Source organism: Bufo bufo, chromosome 3 (assembly GCF_905171765.1).
Source record: "Bufo bufo chromosome 3, aBufBuf1.1, whole genome shotgun sequence".
In the NCBI taxonomy this organism is placed as follows: domain Eukaryota; kingdom Metazoa; phylum Chordata; class Amphibia; order Anura; family Bufonidae; genus Bufo; species Bufo bufo.
Genome location: NC_053391.1, coordinates 1644985 through 1670601, shown reverse-complemented (window position 1 = coordinate 1670601; position 25617 = coordinate 1644985). Strand labels below are relative to the sequence as shown.

At 52.0% G+C, this 25617-nt stretch overlaps 1 protein-coding gene across 3 annotated transcripts; it reads right to left on the bottom strand.

Moving 5' to 3' along the window:
• Positions 1–445: 445 nt before the first annotated feature.
• Positions 446–24160, bottom strand: GATD3A (glutamine amidotransferase like class 1 domain containing 3A). 3 transcript variants are annotated; one of them, XR_005777385.1, is made up of 8 exons: positions 23998–24160; positions 10219–10271; positions 9571–9681; positions 5732–5851; positions 5365–5457; positions 2053–2209; positions 553–1086; positions 446–513 (listed from the first exon to the last, which is right to left on the bottom strand). XR_005777385.1 is itself a non-coding variant. In XM_040422755.1 (8 exons), the coding sequence occupies exons 1-7, from the start codon at positions 24100–24102 to the stop codon at positions 958–960; spliced, it is 768 nt and encodes a 255-aa protein (XP_040278689.1). In that variant the 5' UTR covers positions 24103–24160; the 3' UTR covers positions 464–877; positions 917–957. The 3 variants fall into 3 exon arrangements, 2 of the variants coding, with proteins under 2 accessions (XP_040278689.1, XP_040278688.1); XM_040422755.1 differs by having other exon boundaries at positions 464–877; positions 917–1086; XM_040422754.1 differs by having other exon boundaries at positions 464–1086.
• Between the last annotated feature and the right edge of the window lie 1457 nt (positions 24161–25617).

Genomic DNA, 25617 nt, shown 5'->3' with positions numbered 1-25617 from the left:
CCTCCCTCTATGTGACTATACACGGTGCACTCCCCTCCCTCTATGTGACTATATACGGTGCACTCCCCTCCCTCTATGTGACTATATACGGTGCACTCCCCTCCCTCTATGTGACTATATATACGGTGCACTCCCCTCCCTCTATGTGACTATACACGGTGCACTCCCCTCCCTCTATGTGACTATACACTGTGCACTCCCCTCCCTCTATGTGACTATACACGGTGCACTCCCCTTCCTCTATGTGACTATACACTGTGCACTCCCCTCCCTCTATGTGACTATACACGGTGCACTCCCCTCCCTCTATGTGACTATACACGGTGCACTCCCCTCCCTCTATGTGACTATATACGGTGCACTCCTCCTCCATACATTGCACTGACCCCTCCACCATGACACTATACCACTCCCCAGTACCTTGTGTGTACAGTGCTTTGTGAAGAGAACACCGTAGTTGGGATTGTGGAGTAGACTTTATTGCAGCGTGTGTTTTGGCAAGAAGTCGGGTCACTTGTCCCGGGAGATGAGGAGTCTGGACAGACGGTTCACGGAGTCCCAGGAGATGGGGGGTCTGGACGGACGGTTCACGGAGTCCCAGGAGATGAGGGGTCTGGACGGACGGTTCATGGAGTCCCAGGAGATGGGGGGTCTGGACGGACGGTTCATGGAGTCCCAGGAGATGAGTGGTCTGGACGGACGGTTCATGGAGTCCCAGGAGATGAGGGGTCTGGACGGACGGTTCATGGAGTCCCAGGAGATGGGGGGTCTGGACGGACGGTTCATGGAGTCCCAGGAGATGAGTGGTCTGGACGGACGGTTCATGGAGTCCCAGGAGATGAGGGGTCTGGACGGACGGTTCATGGAGTCCCAGGAGATGAGAGGTCTGGACGGACGGTTCACGGAGTCCCAGGAGATGAGGGGTCTGGACGGACGGTTCACGGAGTCCCAGTACCTTTACTTACCAGTCAGTCTTATGACAGCGGAGACCATAGCTCCAATTCCATCAAATATTGTATGAAGGGGGGCGTGGCCCATGAAGGCCGGGGTGGTGACAACATTGCTGGTCGTGTCCACATGGAACTCGTGGAAGGAAGGAGTCAAGGAGCAAAACAGAGGAAAAAGCCCAGTATGGACACAACACTGACACCACACGCCCCTCACCGCTGCTCCACCCCGTCACACGCCCCTCACCGCTGCTCCACCCCGTCACACGCCCCTCACCGCTGCTCCACCCCGTCACACACCCCTCATTGCTGCTCCACCCCGTCACACGCCCCTCACCGCTGCTCCACCCCGTCACACGCCCCTCATTGCTGCTCCACCCCGTCACACGCCCCTCACTGCCGCACGCCCCTCACCGCTGCTCCACCCAGTCACACGCCCCTCACCGCTGCTCCACCCCGTCACACGTCCCTCACCGCTGCTCCACCCCGTCACACGCCCCTCATTGCTGCTCCACCCCGTCACACGCCCCTCACCGCTGCTCCACCCCGACACACGCCCCTCACCGCTGCTCCACCCCGTCACACGCCCCTCACAGCTGCTCCGCCCATCACACGCCCCTCACCGCTGCTCCGCCCGTCACACGCCCCTCACCGCTGCTCCACCCCGTCACATGCCCCTCACCGCTGCTCCACCACGTCACACGCCCCTCACCGCTGCTCCACCCCGTCACACGCCCCTCACCGCTGCTCCACCCCGTCACACGCCCCTCACCGCTGCTCCACCCCGTCACACGCCCCTCACCGCTGCTCCACCCCGTCACACGCCCCTCACCGCTGCTCCACCCCGTCACACGCCCCTCACCGCTGCTCCACCCCGTCACACGCCCCTCACCGCTGCTCCACCACGTCACACGCCCCTCACCGCTGCTCCACCCCGTCACATGCCCCTCACCGCTGCTCCACCCTCCTCAGTCCTTGTGTCTGTCACCTGAACCATACAGGAAAACGGAGATGCCCTTCACATTCTATATACAGGCGGAGTGCCAGCAGTCACACAGACGGAGGGATGCTCTGGGCACACACTGCGGCTTTTTCAGAAGGATATGTGCACCTCCTTGGGGCAGTGTTTTCCCCCCAGGGCCTGGATGGCTTTCACTGTCCCAGCATACGGCCATTTACCTCCTTGTTCTTCTTCCTGCCCCACTGTCACCTCCACCCCCGGAATCACCTTAGCGGCCAGAACGGGAGCGATGCAGCACAACCTGCGGGAGAGAAGGGGCCAAAATATACATCAGGACTCCACCAGCAGAATAGTGAGTGCCGCTCTGGAGTATAATGCCGAATGTAATGCAGGATCAGTACAGGATAAGTAATATATGTACACAGTGACTGCACCAGCAGAATAGTGAGTGCAGCTCTGGAGTATAATACAGGATGTAACTCAGGATCAGTACAGGATAAGTAATGTATGTACACAGTGACTGCACCAGCAGAATAGTGAGTGCAGCTCTGGAGTATAATACAGGATGTAACTCAGGATCAGTACAGGATAAGTAATGTATGTACACAGTGACTGCACCAGCAGAATAGTGAGTGCAGCTCTGGAGTATAATACAGGATGTAACTCAGGATCAGTACAGGATAAGTAATGTATGTACACAGTGACTGCACCAGCAGAATAGTGAGTGCAGCTCTGGAGTATAATACAGGATGTAACTCAGGATAAGTAATGGATGTACACAGTGACTGCACCAGCAGAATAGTGAGTGCAGCTCTGGAGTATAATACAGGATGTAACTCAGGATCAGTACAGGATAAGTAATGTATGTACACAGTGACTGCACCAGCAGAATAGTGAGTGCAGCTCTGGAGTATAATACAGGATGTAACTCAGGATCAGTACAGGATAAGTAATGTATGTACACAGTGACTGCACCAGCAGAATAGTGAGTGCAGCTCTGGAGTATAATACAGGATGTAACTCAGGATCAGTGCAGGATAAGTAATGTATGTACACAGTGACTGCACCAGCAGAATAGTGAGTGCAGCTCTGGAGTATAATACAGGATGTAACTCAGGATCAGTACAGGATAAGTAATGTATGTGCACAGTGACTGCACCAGCAGAATAGTGAGTGCAGCTCTGGAGTATAATACAGGATGTAACTCAGGATCAGTACAGGATAAGTAATGTATGTACACAGTGACTGCACCAGCAGAATAGTGAGTGCAGCTCTGGAGTATAATACAGGATGTAACTCAGGATCAGTACAGGATAAGTAATGTATGTACACAGTGACTGCACCAGCAGAATAGTGAGTGCAGCTCTGGAGTATAATACAGGATGTAACTCAGGATCAGTACAGGATAAGTAATGTATGTACACAGTGACTGCACCAGCAGAATAGTGAGTGCAGCTCTGGAGTATAATACAGGATGTAACTCAGGATCAGTGCAGGATAAGTAATGTATGTACACAGTGACTGCACCAGCAGAATAGTGAGTGCAGCTCTGGAGTATAATACAGGATGTAACTCAGGATCAGTGCAGGATAAGTAATGTATGTACACAGTGACTGCACCAGCAGAATAGTGAGTGCAGCTCTGGAGTATAATACAGGATGTAACTCAGGATCAGTACAGGATAAGTAATGTATGTACACAGTGACTGCACCAGCAGAATAGTGAGTGCAGCTCTGGAGTATAATACAGGATGTAACTCAGGATCAGTACAGGATAAGTAATGTATGTACACAGTGACTGCACCAGCAGAATAGTGAGTGCAGCTCTGGAGTATAATTCAGGATGTAACTCAGGATCAGTACAGGATAAGTAATGTATGTACACAGTGACTGCACCAGCAGAATAGTGAGTGCAGCTCTGGAGTATAATACAGGATGTAACTCAGGATCAGTACAGGATAAGTAATGTATGTACACAGTGACTGCACCAGCAGAATAGTGAGTGCAGCTCTGGAGTATAATACAGGATGTAACTCAGGATCAGTACAGGATAAGTAATGTATGTACACAGTGACTGCACCAGCAGAATAGTGAGTGCAGCTCTGGAGTATAATACAGGATGTAACTCAGGATCAGTACAGGATCAGTAATGTATGTACACAGTGACTGCACCAGCAGAATAGTGAGTGCAGCTCTGGAGTATAATACAGGATGTAACTCAGGATCAGTACAGGATAAGTAATGTATGTACACAGTGACTGCACCAGCAGAATAGTGAGTGCAGCTCTGGAGTGTAATACAAGATCAGTACAGGATAAGTACAGGATAAGTAATGTATGTACACAGTGACTGCACCAGCAGAATAGTGAGTGCAGCTCTGGAGTATAATACAGGATGTAACTCAGGATAAGTAATGGATGTACACAGTGACTGCACCAGCAGAATAGTGAGTGCAGCTCTGGAGTATAATACAGGATGTAACTCAGGATCAGTACAGGATAAGTAATGTATGTACACAGTGACTGCACCAGGAGAATAGTGAGTGCAGCTCTGGAGTATAATACAGGATGTAACTCAGGATCAGTGCAGGATAAGTAATGTATGTACACAGTGACTGCACCAGCAGAATAGTGAGTGCAGCTCTGGAGTATAATACAGGATGTAACTCAGGATCAGTACAGGATAAGTAATGTATGTACACAGTGACTGCACCAGCAGAATAGTGAGTGCAGCTCTGGAGTATAATACAGGATGTAACTCAGGATCAGTACAGGATAAGTAATGTATGTACACAGTGACTGCACCAGGAGAATAGTGAGTGCAGCTCTGGAGTATAATACAGGATGTAACTCAGGATCAGTACAGGATAAGTAATGTATGTACACAGTGACTGCACCAGCAGAATAGTGAGTGCAGCTCTGGAGTATAATACAGGATGTAACTCAGGATCAGTACAGGATAAGTAATGTATGTACACAGTGACTGCACCAGCAGAATAGTGAGTGCAGCTCTGGAGTATAATACAGGATGTAACTCAGGATCAGTACAGGATAAGTAATGTATGTACACAGTGACTGCACCAGCAGAATAGTGAGTGCAGCTCTGGAGTATAATACAGGATGTAACTCAGGATCAGTACAGGATAAGTAATGTATGTACACAGTGACTGCACCAGCAGAATAGTGAGTGCAGCTCTGGAGTATAATACAGGATGTAACTCAGGATCAGTACAGGATAAGTAATGTATGTACACAGTGACTGCACCAGCAGAATAGTGAGTGCAGCTCTGGAGTATAATACAGGATGTAACTCAGGATCAGTACAGGATAAGTAATGTATGTACACAGTGAGTGCAGCTCTGGAGTGTAGTGAAGGATAAGTGATGTATGTACAGAGGCCCCATTCATGTAGATTACGTGCTCGCTGTATGATGGCGTCTGGCGTTGTCTGGACTCACCCGATCGGCTTCTTTGCTTCTCTAAACTCTTGTAAAACCCTCTGCACATCGCCATGGACCCGACAGGATTCACCGTCGACTGCAAAGGATGAGCTGTAACATAAGTGACCAATGAGCATGAGTGAGCCAGGCCTGCCCCGCCCACTGCCTGATGACATCATTAGTGTAGTACTCATTGTGTAAAACCCGATACTTCCTGGTGAGCAGGATCAGCATGGACGCCATGGAGCGCATGGTGACGACTGGCCACGCCCACTAGAACAATAGGCTGTGGTCCAGAGGGGATAACAGGAACGGGGTGTTTCGGTCACTATACCCCTCCCCCTCCATATAAGCGGCAGTGATCTCCAGTCCTCCAGGTACTCACAGGTTCTTGGCTGCCCCGAATCCTCCTGGAAAAACCACCGCGTCGTGATCCTGAGAGTTCAGCTGCGACAGCGCTGTGATGTCACCGCGAGCAATCCGGGCCGACTCCACCAAAACGTTCCTACAGAAGAGAGGGCGACATCAGCACCGGGGGAGATGGGCGACGCCACGGATCAGGAGTCAGTGCTACGGTCGCAGGACGTCAGCTAGATATAGATAAGGGGGCGGGCTGAGCAGTGGGGGGAGGAGCCCTGCAGATGAGGAGGCGGGCTGACCAGTGGGGGGAGGGGTCCTGCAGATGAGGAGGCGGGCTGATCAGTGGGGGGAGTAGCCCTGCAGATGAGGAGGCGGGCTGAGCAGTGGGGGGAGGAGCCCTGCAGATGAGGAGGCGGGCTGAGCAGTGGGGGGAGGAGCCCTGCAGATGAGGAGGCGGGCTGAGCAGTGGGGGGAGGAGCCCTGCAGATGAGGAGGCGGGCTGAGCAGTGGGGGGAGGAGCCCTGCAGATGAGGAGGCGGTCTGTTCAGCGGAGGGAGGAGGGTACCTGCAGATGAGGAGGCGGGCTGAGCAGTAGGGGGAGGGGCCCTACAGATGAGGAGGCGGGCTGAGCAGTGGGGGGAGGAGCCCTGCAGATGAGGAGGCGGGCTGACCAGTGGGGGGAGGGGTCCTGCAGATGAGGAGGCGGGCTGATCAGTGGGGGGAGTAGCCCTGCAGATGAGGAGGCGGGCTGAGCAGTGGGGGGAGGAGCCCTGCAGATGAGGAGGCGGTCTGTTCAGCGGAGGGAGGAGGGTACCTGCAGATGAGGAGGCGGGCTGAGCAGTAGAGGGAGGGGCCCTACAGATGAGGAGGCGGGCTGAGCAGTGGGGGGAGGAGCCCTGCAGATGAGGAGGCGGGCTGACCAGTGGGGGGAGGGGTCCTGCAGATGAGGAGGCGGGCTGATCAGTGGAGGGGGGTAGCCCTGCAGATGAGGAGGCGGGCTGAGCAGTGGGGGGAGGAGCCCTGCAGATGAGGAGGCGGGCTGATCAGTGGGGGGAGGGGCCCTACAGATGAGGAGGCGGGCTGATCAGTGGGGGGAGGGGCCCTGCAGATGAGGAGGCGGGCTGAGCAGTGGGGGGAGGAGCCCTGCAGATAAGGAGGCGGGCTGAGCAGTGGGGGGAGGAGCCCTGCAGATGAGGAGGCGGTCTGTTCAGCGGAGGGAGGAGGGTACCTGCAGATGAGGAGGCGGGCTGAGCAGTAGGGGGAGGGGCCCTACAGATGAGGAGGCGGGCTGAGCAGTGGGGGGAGGAGCCCTGCAGATGAGGAGGCGGGCTGAGCAGTAGGGGGAGGGGCCCTACAGATGAGGAGGCGGACTGAGCAGTGGGGGGAGGAGCCCTGCAGATGAGGAGGCGGGCTGAGCAGTGGGGGAAAGAGCCCTGCAGATGAGGAGGCGGGATGATCAGTGGGGGGAGGAGCCCTGCAGATGAGAAGGCGGGCTGAGCAGTGGGGGGAGGGGCCCTGCAGATGAGGAGGCGGGATGATCAGTGGGGGGAGGAGCCTTGCAGATGAGGAGGCGGGATGATCAGTGGGGGAGGAGCCCTGCAGATGAGGAGGCGGGCTGATCAGTGGGGGGAGGGGCCCTGCAGATGAGGAGGCGGACTGATCAGTGGGGGGAGGGGCCCTGCAGATGAGGAGGCGGGCTGATCAGTGGGGGGAGGGGCACTGCAGATGAGGAGGCGGGATGATCAGTTGATCAGTGGGGGGAGGAGCCCTGCAGATGAGGAGGTGCGCTGATCAGTGGGGGGAGGGGCCCTGCAGATGAGGCGGCGGGATGATCAGTTGATCAGTGGGGGGAGGGGCCCTGCAGATGAGGAGGCGGGCTGATCAGTGGGGGGAGGGGCCCTGCAGATGAGGCGGCGGGATGATCAGTTGATCAGTGGGGGGGAGGGGCCCTGCAGATAAAGAGGCGGGCTGATCAATGGGGGGAGGGGCCCTGCAGATGAGGAGGCGGGATGATCAGTCGATCAGTGGGGGGAGGGGCCCTACAGATGAGGAGGCGGGCTGATCAGTGGGGGGAGGGGCCCTGCAGATGAGGAGGCGGGATGATCAGTTGATCAGTGGGGGGAGGAGCCCTGCAGATGAGGAGGCGGGCTGATCAGTGGGGGGAGGGGCCCTGCAGATGAGGAGGCGGGCTGATCAGTGGGGGGAGGGGCCCTGCAGATGAGGAGGCGGGATGATCAGTTGATCAGTGGGGGGAGGAGCCCTGCAGATGAGGAGGCGGGATGATCAGTGGGGGGATGGGCCCTGCAGATGAGGAGGCGGGATGATCAGTGGGGGGAGGAGCCCTGCAGATGAGGAGCCCTGCTTATCAGTGGGGGGAGGGGCCCTGCAGATGAGGAGGCGGGCTGATCAGTGGGGGGAGGGGCCCTGCAGATGAGGAGGCGGGCTGATCAGTGGGGGGATGGGCCCTGCAGATGAGGAGGCGGGATGATCAGTGGGGGGAGGAGCCCTGCAGATGAGGAGCCCTGCTTATCAGTGGGGGGAGGGGCCCTGCAGATGAGGAGGCGGGCTGAGCAGTAGGGGGAGGGGCCCTACAGATGAGGAGGCGGGCTGAGCAGTGGGGGGAGGAGCCCTGCAGATGAGGAGGCGGGCTGAGCAGTGGGGGAAAGAGCCCTGCAGATGAGGCGGGATGATCAGTGGGGGGAGGAGCCCTGCAGATGAGAAGGCGGGCTGAGCAGTGGGGGGAGGGGCCCTGCAGATGAGGAGGCGGGATGATCAGTGGGGGGAGGAGCCTTGCAGATGAGGAGGCGGGATGATCAGTGGGGGAGGAGCCCTGCAGATGAGGAGGCGGGCTGATCAGTGGGGGGAGGGGCCCTGCAGATGAGGAGGCGGGCTGATCAGTGGGGGGAGGGGCCCTGCAGATGAGGAGGCGGGCTGATCAGTGGGGGGAGGGGCCCTGCAGATGAGGAGGCGGGATGATCAGTTGATCAGTGGGGGGAGGAGCCCTGCAGATGAGGAGGTGCGCTGATCAGTGGGGGGAGGGGCCCTGCAGATGAGGCGGCGGGATGATCAGTTGATCAGTGGGGGGAGGGGCCCTACAGATGAGGAGGCGGGCTGATCAGTGGGGGGAGGGGCCCTGCAGATGAGGCGGCGGGATGATCAGTTGATCAGTGGGGGGGAGGGGCCCTGCAGATAAAGAGGCGGGCTGATCAATGGGGGGAGGGGCCCTGCAGATGAGGAGGCGGGATGATCAGTCGATCAGTGGGGGGAGGGGCCCTGCAGATGAGGAGGCGGGATGATCAGTTGATCAGTGGGGGGAGGAGCCCTGCAGATGAGGAGGCGGGCTGATCAGTGGGGGGAGGGGCCCTGCAGATGAGGAGGCGGGCTGATCAGTGGGGGGAGGGGCCCTGTAGATGAGGAGGCGGGATGATCAGTTGATCAGTGGGGGGAGGAGCCCTGCAGATGAGGAGGCGGGATGATCAGTTGATCAGTGGGGGGAGGAGCCCTGCAGATGAGGAGGCGGGATGATCAGTGGGGGGATGGGCCCTGCAGATGAGGAGGCGGGATGATCAGTGGGGGGAGGAGCCCTGCAGATGAGGAGCCCTGCTTATCAGTGGGGGGAGGGGCCCTGCAGATGAGGAGGCGGGCTGATCAGTGGGGGGAGGGGCCCTGCAGATGAGGAGGCGGGCTGATCAGTGGGGGGATGGGCCCTGCAGATGAGGAGGCGGGATGATCAGTGGGGGGAGGAGCCCTGCAGATGAGGAGGCGGGCTGATCAGTGGGGAGAGGGGCCATGACGACTGGTGGCAGGTCTGATCGGCGGGGTGGACAGGGGTTGGTGAGCGGTGCGGAGTGGCATCGGTGGTACCTGCTCTCCTGGGAGGCTTCCCCTTTACTGTGGTCGATCACATGCATCTGAGGGATGTCCGGGGCGAACATCTTCACTTCCGCTCCTGCGCGGCTCAGGTGAACCAGGATCCTGCACCGACCAAGAGAGGCGTTTAGTGAGGAGGAGGTGGGGGAGGGGCAGGGTCGGGGAACTAGAAGAGGTTAGGAGACGCTGAGGCACTGTCACACTGGCGGGATTCATTTCCGGCGCTGAGTTTCGTCCTCGGGGCTCAATACCGGAAAAGAACTGATCAGTTTCATCCCCCTGCATTCTGAACGGAGAGCGATCCGCTCAGGAGGCATCAGGACGTCTTCAGTTCAGTCGTTTTCACGGATCAGGACGGAGATTATATTGCAGCGTGCTACGGTTTTATCTCCGACCAAAAATCCGGATCAGTTGCCAGAATGACGGATCCGGCATTAATTTACATTGAAATGTATTGAAAATAGCGCAATGCCGGATCCGTCCTTCCGGTCTGCGGGTCAATCTGACGCGAGTGTGAAAGTAGCCTAAGCCCTGTGCAGACAATTCTGAGAGATTTCAGCTCTGAAGTTGCAGAATTACCAATACAATAATGCATTGCAGCGTTCAGTCACAAACCCTTCCAAAATAGTAGAAAGCACTTACGCCGACGCCTCGTGGATTTCCGTTCCGTCATAGACACCGCACCCAGACAAAACCTGCAAACATAACAAGAGCGGAAAACCATCAGTGCGAGCTGAAACAAAGAGGAGCCGCCATGAAACTAATCCTGTATTATACTCCAGAGCTGCACTCACTGTTCTGCTGGTGCAGTCACTGTGTACATACATTACTTATCCTGCACTGATCCTGAGTTACATCCTGTATTATACTCCAGAGCTGCACTCACTATTCTGCTGGTGCAGTCACTGTGTACATACATTACTTATCCTGCACTGATCCTGAGTTACATCCTGTATTATACTCCAGAGCTGCACTCACTATTCTGCTGGTGCAGTCACTGTGTACATACATTACTTATCCTGTACTGATCCTGAGTTACATCCTGCATCATACTCCAGAGCTGCACTCACTATTCTGCTGGTGCAGTCACTCTGTACATACATTACTTATCCTGTACTGATCCTGAGTTACATCCTGTATTATACTCCAGAGCTGCACTCACTATTCTGCTGGTGCAGTCACTGTGTACATACATTACTTATCCTGTACTGATCCTGAGTTACATCCTGTATTATACTCCAGAGCTGCACTCACTGTTCTGCTGGTGCAGTCACTGTGTACATACATTACTTATCCTGTACTGATCCTGAGTTACATCCTGTATTATCCTCCAGAGCTGCACTCACTATTCTGCTGGTGCAGTCACTGTGTACATACATTACTTATCCTGTACTGATCCTGAGTTACATCCTGTATTATACTCCAGAGCTGCACTCACTATTCTGCTGGTGCAGTCACTGTGTACATACATTACTTATCCTGTACTGATCCTGAGTTACATCCTGTATTATACTCCAGAGCTGCACTCACTATTCTGCTGGTGCAGTCACTGTGTACATACATTACTTATCCTGTACTGATCCTGAGTTACATCCTGTATTATACTCCAGAGCTGCACTCACTGTTCTGCTGGTGCAGTCACTGTGTACATACATTACTTATCCTGTACTGATCCTGAGTTACATCCTGTATTATCCTCCAGAGCTGCACTCACTATTCTGCTGGTGCAGTCACTGTGTACATACATTACTTATCCTGTACTGATCCTGAGTTACATCCTGTATTATACTCCAGAGCTGCACTCACTATTCTGCTGGTGCAGTCACTGTGTACATACATTACTTATCCTGTACTGATCCTGAGTTACATCCTGTATTATACTCCAGAGCTGCACTCACTATTCTGCTGGTGCAGTCACTGTGTACATACATTACTTATCCTGTACTGATCCTGAGTTACATCCTGTATTATACTCCAGAGCTGCACTCACTGTTCTGCTGGTGCAGTCACTGTGTACATACATTACTTATCCTGTACTGATCCTGAGTTACATCCTGTATTATCCTCCAGAGCTGCACTCACTATTCTGCTGGTGCAGTCACTGTGTACATACATTACTTATCCTGTACTGATCCTGAGTTACATCCTGTATTATACTCCAGAGCTGCACTCACTATTCTGCTGGTGCAGTCACTGTGTACATACATTACTTATCCTGTACTGATCCTGAGTTACATCCTGTATTATACTCCAGAGCTGCACTCACTATTCTGCTGGTGCAGTCACCGTGTGCATACATTACTTATCCTGTACTGATCCTGAGTTACATCCTGTATTATACTCCAGAGCTGCACTCACTATTCTGCTGGTGCAGTCACTGTGTACATACATTACTTATCCTGTACTGATCCTGAGTTACATCCTGTATTATACTCCAGAGCTGCACTCACTATTCTGCTGGTGCAGTCACTGTGTACATACATTACTTATCCTGTACTGATCCTGAGTTACATCCTGTATTATACTCCAGAGCTGCACTCACTGTTCTGCTGGTGCAGTCACTGTGTACATACATTACTTATCCTGTACTGATCCTCAGTTACATCCTGTATTATACTCCAGAGCTGCACTCACTATTCTGCTGGTAGAGTCACTGTGTACATACATTACTTATCCTGTACTGATCCTGAGTTACATCCTGTATTATACTCCAGAGCTGCACTCACTATTCTGCTGGAGCAGTCACTGTGTACATCCATTACTTATCCTGTACTGATCCTGAGTTACATCCTGCATTATACCCCAGAGCTGCACTCACTATTCTGCTGGTGCAGTCACTGTGTACATACATTACTTATCCTGTACTGATCCAGAGTTACATCCTGTATTATACCCCAGAGCTGCACTCACTATTCTGCTGGTGCAGTCACTGTGTACATCCATTACTTATCCTGAGTTACATCCTGTATTATACTCCAGAGCTGCACTCACTATTCTGCTGCTGCAGTCACTGTGTACATACATTACTTATCCTGTACTGATCCTGAGTTACATCCGGTATTATACTCCAGATCTGCACTCACTATTCTGCTGGTGTAGTCACTGTGTACATACATTACTTATCCTGTACTGATCCTGAGTTACATCCTGTATTATACTCCAGAGCTACACTCACTATTCTGCTAGTGCAGTCACTGTGTACATACATTACTTATCCTGTACTGATCCTGAGTTACATCCTGTATTATACTCCAGAGCTGCACTCACTATTCTGCTGGTGCACTCACTGTGTACATACATTACTTATCCTGTACTGATCCTGAGTTACATCCTGTATTATACTCCAGAGCAGCACTCACTATTCTGCTGTTGCAGTCAGTGTGTACATACATTACTTATCCTGTACTGATCCTGAGTTACATCCTGTATTATACTCCAGAGCTGCACTCACTATTCTGCTGGTGCAGTCACTGTGTACATACATTACTTATCCTGTACTAATCCTGAGTTACATCCTGTATTATACCCCAGAGCTGCACTCACTATTCTGCTGGTGCAGTCACTGTGTACATACATTACTTATCCTGTACTGATCCTGAGTTACATCCTGTATTATACTCCAGAGCTGCACTCACTATTCTGCTGGTGCAGTCACTGTGTACATACATTACTTATCCTGTACTGATCCTGAGTTACATCCTGTATTATACTCCAGAGCTGCACTCACTATTCTCCTGGTGCAGTCACTGTGTGCATACATTACTTATCCTGCACTGATCCTGAGTTACATCCTGTATTATACTCCAGAGCTGCACTCACTATTCTGCTGGTTCAGTCGCTGTGTACATACATTACTTATCCTGTACTGATCCTGAGTTACATCCTGTATTATACTCCAGAGCTGCACTCACTATTCTGCTGGTGCAGTCACTGTCTACATACATTACTTATCCTGTACTGATCCTGAGTTACATCCTGTATTATACTCCAGAGGTGCACTCACTATTCTGCTGGTGCAGTCACTGTGTACATACATTACTTATCCTGTACTGATCCTGAGTTACATCCTGTATTATACTCCAGAGCTGCACTCACTATTCTGCTGGTGCAGTCACTGTGTACATATATTACTTATCCTGTACTGATCCTGAGTTACATCCTGTATTATACTCCAGAGCTGCACTCACTATTCTGCTTGTGGAGTCACTGAGTAAATACATTACTTATCCTGTACTGATCCTCAGTTACATCCTGTATTATCCTCCAGAGCTGCACTCACTATTCTGCTGGTGCAGTCACTGTGTACATACATTACTTATCCTGTACTGATCCTGAGTTACATCCTGTATTATACTCCAGAGCTGCACTCACTATTCTGCTGGTGCAGTCACTGTGTACATACATTACTTATCCTGTACTGATCCTGGGTTATATCCTGTATTATACTCCAGAGCTGCACTCACTATTCTGCTGGTGCAGTCACTGTGTACATACATTACTTATCCTGTACTGATCCTGAGTTACATCCTGTATTATACTCCAGAGCTGCACTCACTATTCTGCTGGTGCAGTCACTGTGTACATACATTACTTATCCTGTACTGATCCTGAGTTACATCATGTATTATACTCCAGAGCTGCACTCACTATTCTGCTGGTGCAGTCACTGTGTACATACATTACTTATCCTGTACTGATCCTGAGTTACATCCTGTATTATACTCCAGAGCTGCACTCACTATTCTGCTCGTAGAGTCACTGTGTACATACATTACTTATCCTGTACTGATCCTGAGTTACATCCTGTATTATACTCCAGAGCTGCACTCACTATTCTGCTGGTGCAGTCACTGTGTACATACATTACTTATCCTGTACTGATCCTGAGTTACATCCTGTATTATACTCCAGAGCTGCACTCACTATTCTGCTCGTAGAGTCACTGTGTACATACATTACTTATCCTGTACTGATCCTGAGTTACATCCTGTATTATACTCCAGAGCTGCACTCACTATTCTGCTGGTGCAGTCACTGTGTACATACATTACTTATCCTGTACTGATCCTGAGTTACATCCTGTATTATACTACAGAGCTGCACTCACTATTCTGCTGGTGCAGTCACTGTGTACATACATTACTTATCCTGTACTGATCCTGAGTTACATCCTGTATTATACTCCAGAGCTGCACTCACTATTCTGCTGGTGCAGTCACTGTGTACATACATTACTTATCCTGTACTGATCCTGAGTTACATCCTGTATTATACTCCAGAGCTGCACTCACTATTCTGCTGGTGCAGTCACTGTGTACATACATTACTTATCCTGTCCTGATCCTGAGTTACATCCTGTATTATACTCCAGAGCTGCACTCACTATTCTGCTGGTGCAGTCACTGTGTACATACATTACTTATCCTGTCCTGATCCTGAGTTACATCCTGTATTATACTCCAGAGCTGCACTCACTATTCTGCTGGTGCAGTCACTGTGTACATACATTACTTATCCTGTACTGATCCTTAGTTTTACAGCAAGACACGGAGGCTTCGTATTGCTTTCTCCTTCTTTACTGAACCACCAATAGCAGCAAAGAGAAAAAATTTACATATAAGGAACCATAGCAACCAAGGTCCCTCCCCACTGGCCCCTATAATAGGCCGCTCTTCCTCTGTGACTTCCTCTTTCTTTGCTGCTGCCACCAAGTTAAGTACATCTTCTTCCTTGCTTATGTCATTGATGTTTGGTGTATATTGTGCGCTGTGTATCCCAGGGTGACTAACCCTGCTTGCCTGCAGCGCTCCTATTTGTTGTTTTTGTGCGCCTGCCCCTGTTGGGGCGACTACACTAGTCCCCTGCGCTTATCTCCGCGCTAATTGCTCCCAGGGACGCTTTCCCTCAGCTGCCCCCCCTTTTTGCTTATTCCTTCCAGGGACAGTTCGCTGCCACAATCAGTTAGTTTTACCTTATTTGACCTTACTGCATGATAGCGCGGCTCCCGGTGCTCGGTGGGCGGGTCCTTCTTCCCCTTGTACCGCCGCACCATCCCTGACGCTCCCGGAGCGGTAGGGCCGCGAGATCTCGGCGGCCATCTTGCGTTTGGCTGCCGCGATTCGCGGGCTTTTGGGGGCGGAGCTACGGCACTTCCTGCTTCCTCCAGCATTCGGCCACTATACACGGCTCGGTCGGCGGCTCCTGCTCCCCTGCTGCAGCGCTTCTCTCTCAGGTGACCTCTCCCACCCTCTGGGCCTAATATTAGTGCAGTGGTTGTTCCATCTGACCAGTTAGGGATGTCATCAACTACCCCCCCTCAGACAGCCAGTAGGCCCCCCGCCCCCTCTGAGGGACGTCTCTCCACTGAGGTGGATGCACAGGCGCTGGCCCTGCAGCGCTCTGTATCGGATGCAATCATGGCAGCCATGGGCTCCATGTCATCCATTCTCTCACAGACCATTTCCCAGGCTCTGTCAGTACCACCTCCCACTGTACCTTTGCAGGACCCCATTGCCACACTGCAGCCTACCTCTAATGACCCTCCTGTGACTCAGGAGATTGTGACTGGTGCGCATCTTGCCACCCCAGAGACCGTGCTTAGCTCACGGAAAAGGGCCTATTCCCGCCAGGCAGAACGGGCGCGGACATGGAAATGCGCGAGAGCCCAATTATCGGAACTGTCTGACTCTGACAGAGCTTCAGACGAGGAGGCATATGCAGACATGGATTACGGGGCAGAGGAGGATGTCACCCCCCCCCCGCGATTCAGGGCCCCTCTACTTCCGCTACTGCGGCCTCCTCTGCCAAGGAGGTGGCTTCCTCCAGTTATGCTAACCGTTCTGAGGTCGTGTTAGACGACTCAGGAGAACCCATGTTCGACCCTGAGTCCTTACATCACCCGCGTTCGGCGGAATGGCTCCCCTCTCCCCATGTGGGGGCTTACTTAGAGCATTGGGTCCGTCACTCGCTTACCCGCGAGTCACGCAATAAGCTCAGGGCAGAGTGTCCCAGACCAGTAGTACCCAATAAGGTGTGTGACACCCCAATTGTTGACCCCAAGATGGCGCAATTTCTGGCCAAGACTGGCTGGAACTCTAAGAAGGGCCTGGATTCAGCTCTCCGCAGCTGCCAGGACAAGATTCTAGATGTCCTTGGTCCACTGACCAAGATCTTGGAGATGGCCGAGAGGGCTAGGAATGAGGGATCCCAAATAGACCCCGAGGAATTACGGGGTTGGACCCAGCGGGCCATTTGCCTTACTGGTAACGCCAATACGGCTGTGGCGATTGAGAGGCGCAAGTCAATCTTGTTCAAGATAGACCCGAAGTTAGCTAATCTAGCGCTCACTGAAGCGGGAAAGGAAGCACAGGGCCTCCTTTTCGGCGAGTCTTTCATTAAGGACATGAGTCGGTTTGTGGGCACCTTTACCGCGCTTGACAAGGCCCAGAGCTCGATGCGCAGAGTATTTCAGGGTCGGGTCTCTCATCGGGCCGGCAGTGGTAGGGGCCGCCTGTCCGGCCGTTCTAGTTTCCAGGCCCGTGGAGCAAATAGAGGCTTTGGCGGACATCGTCCGTCCTTCCAGGAGCAACGAAACCCGTCTCCTTTCTTCGCCTCCAGAGGAAACCAGTGGCGTTCTCGTTCCTTCCGGGGCAACCCCAACCATCGCAGACCCTTGGGTAAGTGCTCCCCTGACCGGGGATTCTATGGTTCCTTGTGTAGGGGGCAGACTCCAGCGTTTTTCCCACGCTTGGAGTGTCATTACCTCAGACCCGTGGGTCCTCACCACGGTCAAGGGATTTCACATAGAGCTCACGGGGTCCCCCTACCTTGTTCCCTCCCCGCCACTTGTCCCCCTGTCACACACAGCTTGCGCTCTGGTCGACGCGGAGTTGTGCTCCCTCAGACAGAAGCGGGCGATAGAACGAGCGTCCCCATCACGTGGGGCGGTGAGCAGCAATATCTTCCTTGTCCAGAAGAAGGGTGGACAGATGAGGCCAGTTATCAATCTGCGCGCGCTGAATGCGGTAGTTCGCTACCGGCATTTCAAAATGGAGGGGATCCATCTTCTTCGGGACTTGTTAGTTCCTGGGGACTGGATGGTAAAGCTGGACCTGAAGGATGCCTACCTGACGGTCCCAGTGGCCACTCACTCCAGGGACCTGCTCCAGTTCTGGTGGAACGGCGAGGTCTGGAGGTTCACCTGTCTGCCATTCGGACTGTCGTCAGCTCCTTGGTGCTTCACCAAGTTGCTGCGTCCGGTCGTGTCATGGTTGAGGACTCGGGGCGTCCGCCTAATCATTTACCTGGACGACATCCTTCTGATGCACGAATCCAGGGTGGGGTTACTGGAACATCTCCAGTGGACGTCGGATTTGCTTTCAGATCTCGGATTCCTCCTCAACATAGAGAAGTCCTGCCTCATCCCAGCTCAGAGGATGGAATTCTTAGGATTCACGGTGGATTCTCTCTCGGAGTCCCTCAGTCTGCCGACGGCAAAGTTGCGGGCGATCCGCAAGGAACTGAGACATGCGCTTCTCATACCCCATCTCTCATTGCGTCATCTGGCCCGCATCATCGGTCTGTTAGCCTCGTCCATCCAGGCGGTGTTTCCAGCTCCGTTACATTACCGTGCGCTCCAGCGTCTGAAGATCGCCCATCTTCGGACCGGTGCATCCTTTGCGGACGCGGTGGTCCTGGATTCGGAGGCCCGAGAGGAATTGAGTTGGTGGATAGCCAATCTGGAAGCGTGGAACGGCAGGGCGATTTTCGGCTCCCTGCCAGAAATGACCATAGAATCAGATGCGAGCCTCCAGGGTTGGGGCGCCCATTGCAATGGTGTATCTACGGGAGGCCCCTGGTCAGCGGAGGAGTCCCTCCTGCACATCAATGCTTTGGAGCTCCTGGCAGGATCTTTCGCGGTGAGGAGTTTTTCCAACGGGATCGCCAACGCTTGCATCAAGTTACGTATGGACAATATATCAGCAGTCCAGTATGTCAACCGTTTGGGGGGTACTCGCTCAGCGACGTTGCCTCGTCTGGCCAAGGACTTTTGGACATTTTGCCTATCCAGAGACATCATGGTCCAGGCGGAGTACCTACCGGGGCTGAACAACGTCCAGGCGGATTGGAACTCGCGCTACCTATCGGATGGCAGCGATTGGCAATTGGACCCTCTGGTCTTCACAGCTATCTCGGAATTGTGGGGTCCGATGTCTATCGACCTGTTCGCTTCACGGCTGAACAGACAGCTCACCCGGTTTTACAGCTGGCGTCTGGACCTGGAAGCATTAGCAGTGGATGCGTTCCTCCAGGATTGGTCGGTATCCCGCCTGTACGCGTTTCCACCATTCTCGATGATTCCGAGGACACTCTTGCAGGTGATTCGTCAGCAGGCGGACCTAGTTCTTGTGGTACCGTTCTGGGGGTCTCAGGTCTGGTTCCCGTCGTTGCTGAGGATTCTAGTGGAGATTCCTGTACTTCTCCCGACCCGATCGGATCTCCTCCACAACCCTCTGGGACTACAACATCCCCTTCTACTCGACGGTTCCCTGCGGCTGCTGGCATGCCGGATCTCCGGACACCTGGATCGTTCGAGGGAGTTTCGGCAGCAACTCGACAGTTATTGGACAGTGCATGGGCTCCCGGCACTAGGAAGTCGTACCGGGCAGCCTGGAGAACTTGGGCTAACTGGTGCGTGGAACGGGACTTGGATCCCGTTTCGGCACCTGTAACCGATCTGCTAGAGTTTCTCACCTCTCTCTTTGAGGCGGGGAAGGCATATCGGACCATTAACCTTTTTAGGTCCGCTATCTCTTCTACCCATGCGGGCTTCGAGGGAGTCGCGGCTGGCTAACATCCGTCTGTTTCTCGCCTTTTAAGGGGGGCTCGTTTATCTCGTCCCCCGCGTCCTCGTTTTTCCACAACATGGGACGTGGCCCTGGTCCTTACCTTCTTGTCCTCCTGGCCCGGGAACTCTGACCTCACAATTAGGCAATTGTCAGCTAAGCTTTTGACGTTATTTTGCCTTATTTTGTGCAAGAGGGTCTCAGATGTGAGGGCTCTTGATCACGACGCGCGTTCCTTTACCCCGGAGGGGGTTACTTTCAACATCTCGCGTCGCACGAAGACCAACATACGTTTCGTTTCCTACCCCAGTTTTCCTGACTCTCCGATCTTATGTCCAGTGGCGTGCCTTAAAGAATACGAGTCCAGGACTCTGGCGCATCGGTCTCCGAACAGTTCTCAGCTGTTCATTTCTATTCGTCATCCTTTTGGACCGGTTTCTAGCCCCACGTTAGCACGCTGGCTTAAATGGGTCATGTCATTAGCGGGTGTGGACACGTCTGTCTTCACGGCCCATTCTGCGCGTGGGGCCTCTGCCACCGCCTTGGCGGTGTCGGGTGCCAGATTAGAGGATGTTATGCGCCTGGCTGATTGGTCCAATGTTACCACTTTCAGGGAGTTCTATTTTCGCCCTCCACCTAATTTATTTGCTTCATTCATTGACAGGCTTTGAACTTGCAATACGAAGCCTCCGTGTCTTGCTGTAAAACTTAATGATTTTCCTATTTCATGACGTAAAGTCATAGTTTTATTAAAGACACGGAGGCGAGTATTGCCCACCCTATTCCCTCCCTTGGGGTTTTCTCGCAGTTTTTGTTACAGGGGCCATGTATCATTGCCTCTATGTATTATTAACCTTTTAAGTTATTGTGTTTTTGGTTTTATTGTCCTAATGTTGTTGCATTGACATTGTATTTCATGTTATTTATTACAATTCTTATTGTGTTCGGTCACTTGTCACCTGTTTTTCCAGTGGCGAAGGTGGCTTCTGGACATTCTGTCTTGAGATGTTGTTTCACCTAGGCCTATGGTCTGTTTTATTTTCCAGGATGAAGTCTTTCCGTTACAGGATGCCGTGTTTTCCGGAGGATGTGTTCTACAGTTTAGCCTGGTTGGCTAGTTGATTACGCTTCTGGGCGTTGGATTGTCTGTTCCAGTTAGAGTTTGGAGTCATCGTTGTGATGTTCGTGATGTCGGTTCAGTTCGGAGTTACAGTTGGGATGTTCGGGATGTCAGCACCAGAGGTTCAAAGAAAGAGGAAGTCACAGAGGAAGAGCGGCCTATTATAGGGGCCAGTGGGGAGGGACCTTGGTTGCTATGGTTCCTTATATGTAAATTTTTTTCTCTTTGCTGCTATTGGTGGTTCAGTAAAGAAGGAGAAAGCAATACTCGCCTCCGTGTCTTTAATAAAACTATGACTTTACGTCATGAAATAGGAAAATCATTAAGTTACATCCTGTATTATACTCCAGAGCTGCACTCGCTATTCTGCTGGTGCAGTCATTGTGTACATACATTACTTGTCCTGTATTATACTCTAGAGCTGCACTCACTATTCTGCTGGTGCAGTCACTGTGTACATACATTACTTATCCTGTACTGATCCTGAGTTACATCCTGTATTATACTCCAGAGCTGCACTCACTATTCTGCTGGTGCAGTCACTGTGTACATACATTACTTATCCTGTACTGATCCTGAGTTACATCCTGTATTATACTCCAGAGCTGCACTCACTATTCTGCTGGTGCAGTCACTGTGTACATACATTACTTATCCTGTACTGATCCTGAGTTACATCCTGTATTATACTCCAGAGCTGCACTCACTATTCTGCTGGTGAAGTCACTGTGTACATACATTACTTATACTGTACTGATCCTGAGTTACATCCTGTATTATACTCCAGAGCTGCACTCACTATTCTGCTTGTGCAGACACTGTGTACATACATTACTTATCCTGTACTGATCCTGAGTTACATCCTGTATTATACTCCAGAGCTGCACTCACTATTCTGCTGGTGCAGTCGCTGTGTACATACATTACTTATCCTGTACTGATCCTGAGTTACATCCTGTATTATACTCCAGAGCTGCACTCACTATTCTGCTGGTGCAGTCGCTGTGTACATACATTACTTATCCTGTACTGATCCTGAGTTACATCCTGTATTATACTCCAGAGCTGCACTCACTATTCTGCTGGTGCAGTCACTGTGTACATACATTACTTATCCTGTACTGATCCTGAGTTACATCCTGTATTATACTCCAGAGCTGCACTCACTATTCTGCTGGTGCAGTCACTGTGTACATACATTACTTATCCTGTACTGATCCTTAGTTACATCCTGTATTATACTCCAGAGCTGCACTCACTATTCTGCTGGTGCACTCACTGTGTACATACATTACTTATCCTGTACTGATCCTGAGTTACATCCTGTATTATACTCCAGAGCTGCACTCACTATTCTGCTGGTGCAGTCACTGTGTACATACATTACTTATCCTGTACTGATCCTGAGTTACATCCTGTATTATACTCCAGAGCTGCACTCACTATTCTGCTGGTGCAGTCACTGTGTACATACATTACTTATCCTGTACTGATCCTGAGTTACATCCTGTATTATACTCCAGAGCTGCACTCACTATTCTGCTGGTGCAGTCACTGTGTACATACATTACTTATCCTGTACTGATCCTGAGTTACATCCTGTATTATACTCCAGAGCTGCACTCACTATTCTGCTGGTGCAGTCACTGTGTACATACATTACTTATCCAGTACTGATCCCGAGTTACATCCTGTATTATACTCCAGAGCTGCACTCACTATTCTGCTGGTGCAGTCACTATGTACATACATTACTTATCCTGTACTGATCCTGAGTTACATCCTGTATTATACTCCAGAGCTGCACTCACTATTCTGCTGGTGCAGACACTGTGTACATACATTACTTATCCTGTACTGATCCTGAGTTACATCCTGCATCATACTCCAGAGCTGCACTCACTATTCTGCTGGTGCAGTCACTGTGTACATACATTACTTATCCTGTACTGATCCTGAGTTACATCCTGTATTATACTCCAGAGCTGCACTCACTATTCTGCTGGTGCAGTCACTGTGTACATACATTACTTATCCTGTACTGATCCTGAGTTACATCCTGTATTATACTCCAGAGCTGCACTCACTATTCTGCTGGTGGAGTCACTATGTACATACATTACTTATCCTGTACTGATCCTGAGTTACATCCTGTATTATACTCCAGAGCTGCACTCACTATTCTGCTGGTGCAGACACTGTGTACATACATTACTTATCCTGTACTGATCCTGAGTTACATCCTGTATTATACTCCAGAGCTGCACTCACTATTCTGCTGGTGCAGTCACTGTGTACATACATTACTTATCCTGTACTGATCCTGCGTTACATCCTGTATTATACTCCAGAGCTGCACTCACTATTCTGCTGGTGGAGTCACTATGTACATACATTACTTATCCTGTACTGATCCTGAGTTACATCCTGTATTATACTCCAGAGCTGCACTCACTATTCTGCTGGTGCAGACACTGTGTACATACATTACTTATCCTGTACTGATCCTGAGTTACATCCTGTATTATACTCCAGAGCTGCACTCACTATTCTGCTGGTGCAGTCACTGTGTACATACATTACTTATCCTGTACTGATCCTGAGTTACATCCTGTATTACACTCCAGAGCTGCACTCACTATTCTGCTGGTGCAGTCACTGTGTACATACATTACTTATCATGTACTGATCCTGAGTTATATCCTGTATTATACTCCAGAGCTGCACTCACTATTCTGCTGGTGCAGTCACTCTGTACATACATTACTTATCCTGTACTGATCCTGAGTTACATCCTGTATTATACTCCAGAGCTGCACTCACTATTCTGCTGGTGCAGTCACCGTGTACATACATTACTTATCCTGTACTGATCCTGAGTTACATCCTGCATTATACTCCAGAGCTGCACTCACTATTCTGCTGGTGCAGTCACTGTGTACATACATTACTTATCCTGTACTGATCCTGAGTTACATCCTGTATTATACTCCAGAGCTGCACTCACTATTCTGCTGGTGCAGTCACTGTGTACATACATTACTTATCCTGTACTGATCCTGAGTTACATCCTGTATTATACTCCAGAGCTGCACTCACTATTCTGCTGGTGCAGTCACTGTGTACATACATTACTTATCCTGTACTGATCCTGAGTTACATCCTGTATTATACTCCGGAGCTGCACTCACTATTCTGCTGGTGCAGTCACTGTGTACATACATTACTTATCCTGTACTGATCCTGAGTTACATCCTGTATTATACTCCAGAGCTGCACTCACTATTCTGCTGGTGCAGTCACTGTGTACATACATTACTTGTCCTGTATTATACTGCAGAGCTGCACTCACTATTCTGCTGGTGCAGTATATGATGATAGATTGTCAGCTGCTGGGTCTATACACAGTCTCCTCCTCAGTACAGTATACATAGGCTGTGTTCACACTATACGCACCACCGCCACTCTGGCCGCGGGGTTTCCCGGTGAGGTGTGCAGGGCTCGGGCCCGCAGCAGCAGAGGCAGGAGGAGCCGGGATCCGGGAGCACCGAGCGCCGCCATGACCGGACTTCACCTTCAGAGTAGACTCTGCTCGGAGCCGACTGCACTGAACTTACCAGTGATCACTAGAGGCCGCGGGAACAGGAGGAGGGGTGGGGGCGGCCGCCATGTTCCCGGAGCCCTGCCAGCCGGCCATGTGATAGCGGAGCGCGGGCGGCCTCAGTACAGACAGGAGCTGCGGCCACTGGAGACGTCCATAGATGGAATGTGTGTGCGTGCGGCTTCCTCTAGTGACTGGCGCCCACACCTGTTCGCTGGAGTTGTGGACCCCGCGAGGCTGAAGTCGGTTTTTATATTCATTTTATTATTTATTTGTATTTTTTTATACTCAGAAGGAAGAGGAGAGTGCTGAGGGCCCCTACTCAGGAGGAAGAAGGAGAGTGCTGGGGGCCCCTACTCAGGAGGAAGAAGGAGAGTGCTGGGGGCCCCTACTCAGGAGGAAGGAGAGTGCTGGGGGCCCCTACTCAGGAGGAAGAAGGAGAGTGCTGGGAGCCCCTGCTCAGGAGGAAGAGGAGAATGCTGGGAGCCCCTGCTCAGGAGGAAGAGGAGAGTGCTGGGGGCCCCTACTCAGGAGGAAGAAGGAGAGTTCTGGGGGCCCCTACTCAGGAGGAAGAGGAGAATGCTGGGGGCCCCTACTCAGGAGGAAGAAGGAGAGTGCTAGGAGCCCCTACTCAGGAGGAAGAGGAGAGTGCTGGGAGACCCTGCTCAGGAAGAAAGAGGAGAGTGCTGGGGGCCCCTACTCAGGAGGAAGAAGGAGAGTGCTGGGGGCCCCTGCTCAGGAGGAAGAGGATAGTGTTGGGAGCCCCTGCTCAGGAGGAAGAAAAAGAGTGCTGGGAGCCCCTGTTTAGGAGGAAGAAGGAGAGTGCTGGGAGCCCCCGCTCAGGAGGAAGAGGAGAGTGCTGGGAGACCCTGCTCAGGAAGAAAGAGGAGAGTGCTGGGGGCCCCTACTCAGGAGGAAGAAGGAGAGTGCTGGGGGCCCCTGCTCAGGAGGAAGAGGATAGTGTTGGGAGCCCCTGCTCAGGAGGAAGAAAAAGAGTGCTGGGAGCCCCTGTTTAGGAGGAAGAAGGAGAGTGCTGGGAGCCCCTGCTCAGGAGGAAGAGGAGAATGCTGGGAGCCCCTGCTCAGGAGGAAGAGGAGAATGCTGGGAGCCCCTGCTCAGGAGGAAGAGGAGAGTGCTGGGAGCCCCTGCTCAGGAGGAAGAGGAGAATGCTGGGAGCCCCTGCTCAGGAGGAAGAGGAGAATGCTGGGAGCCACTGCTCAGGAGGAGGAAGGAGAGTGCTGGGAGCCCCTGCTCAGGAGGAGGAAGGAGAGTGCTGGGAGCCCCTGCTCAGGAGGAGGAAGGAGAGTGCTGGGAGCCCCTGCTCAGGAGGAAGAAGGAGAGTGCTGAGAGCCCCTGCTCAGGAGGAAGAAGGAGAGTGCTGGGAGCCCCTGCTCAGGAGGAAGAAGGAGAGTGCTGGGAGCCCCACCTCGACAAAAAACAGTGCTCAGGAAGAAGAGGACAGCCCTGGGAGCCCC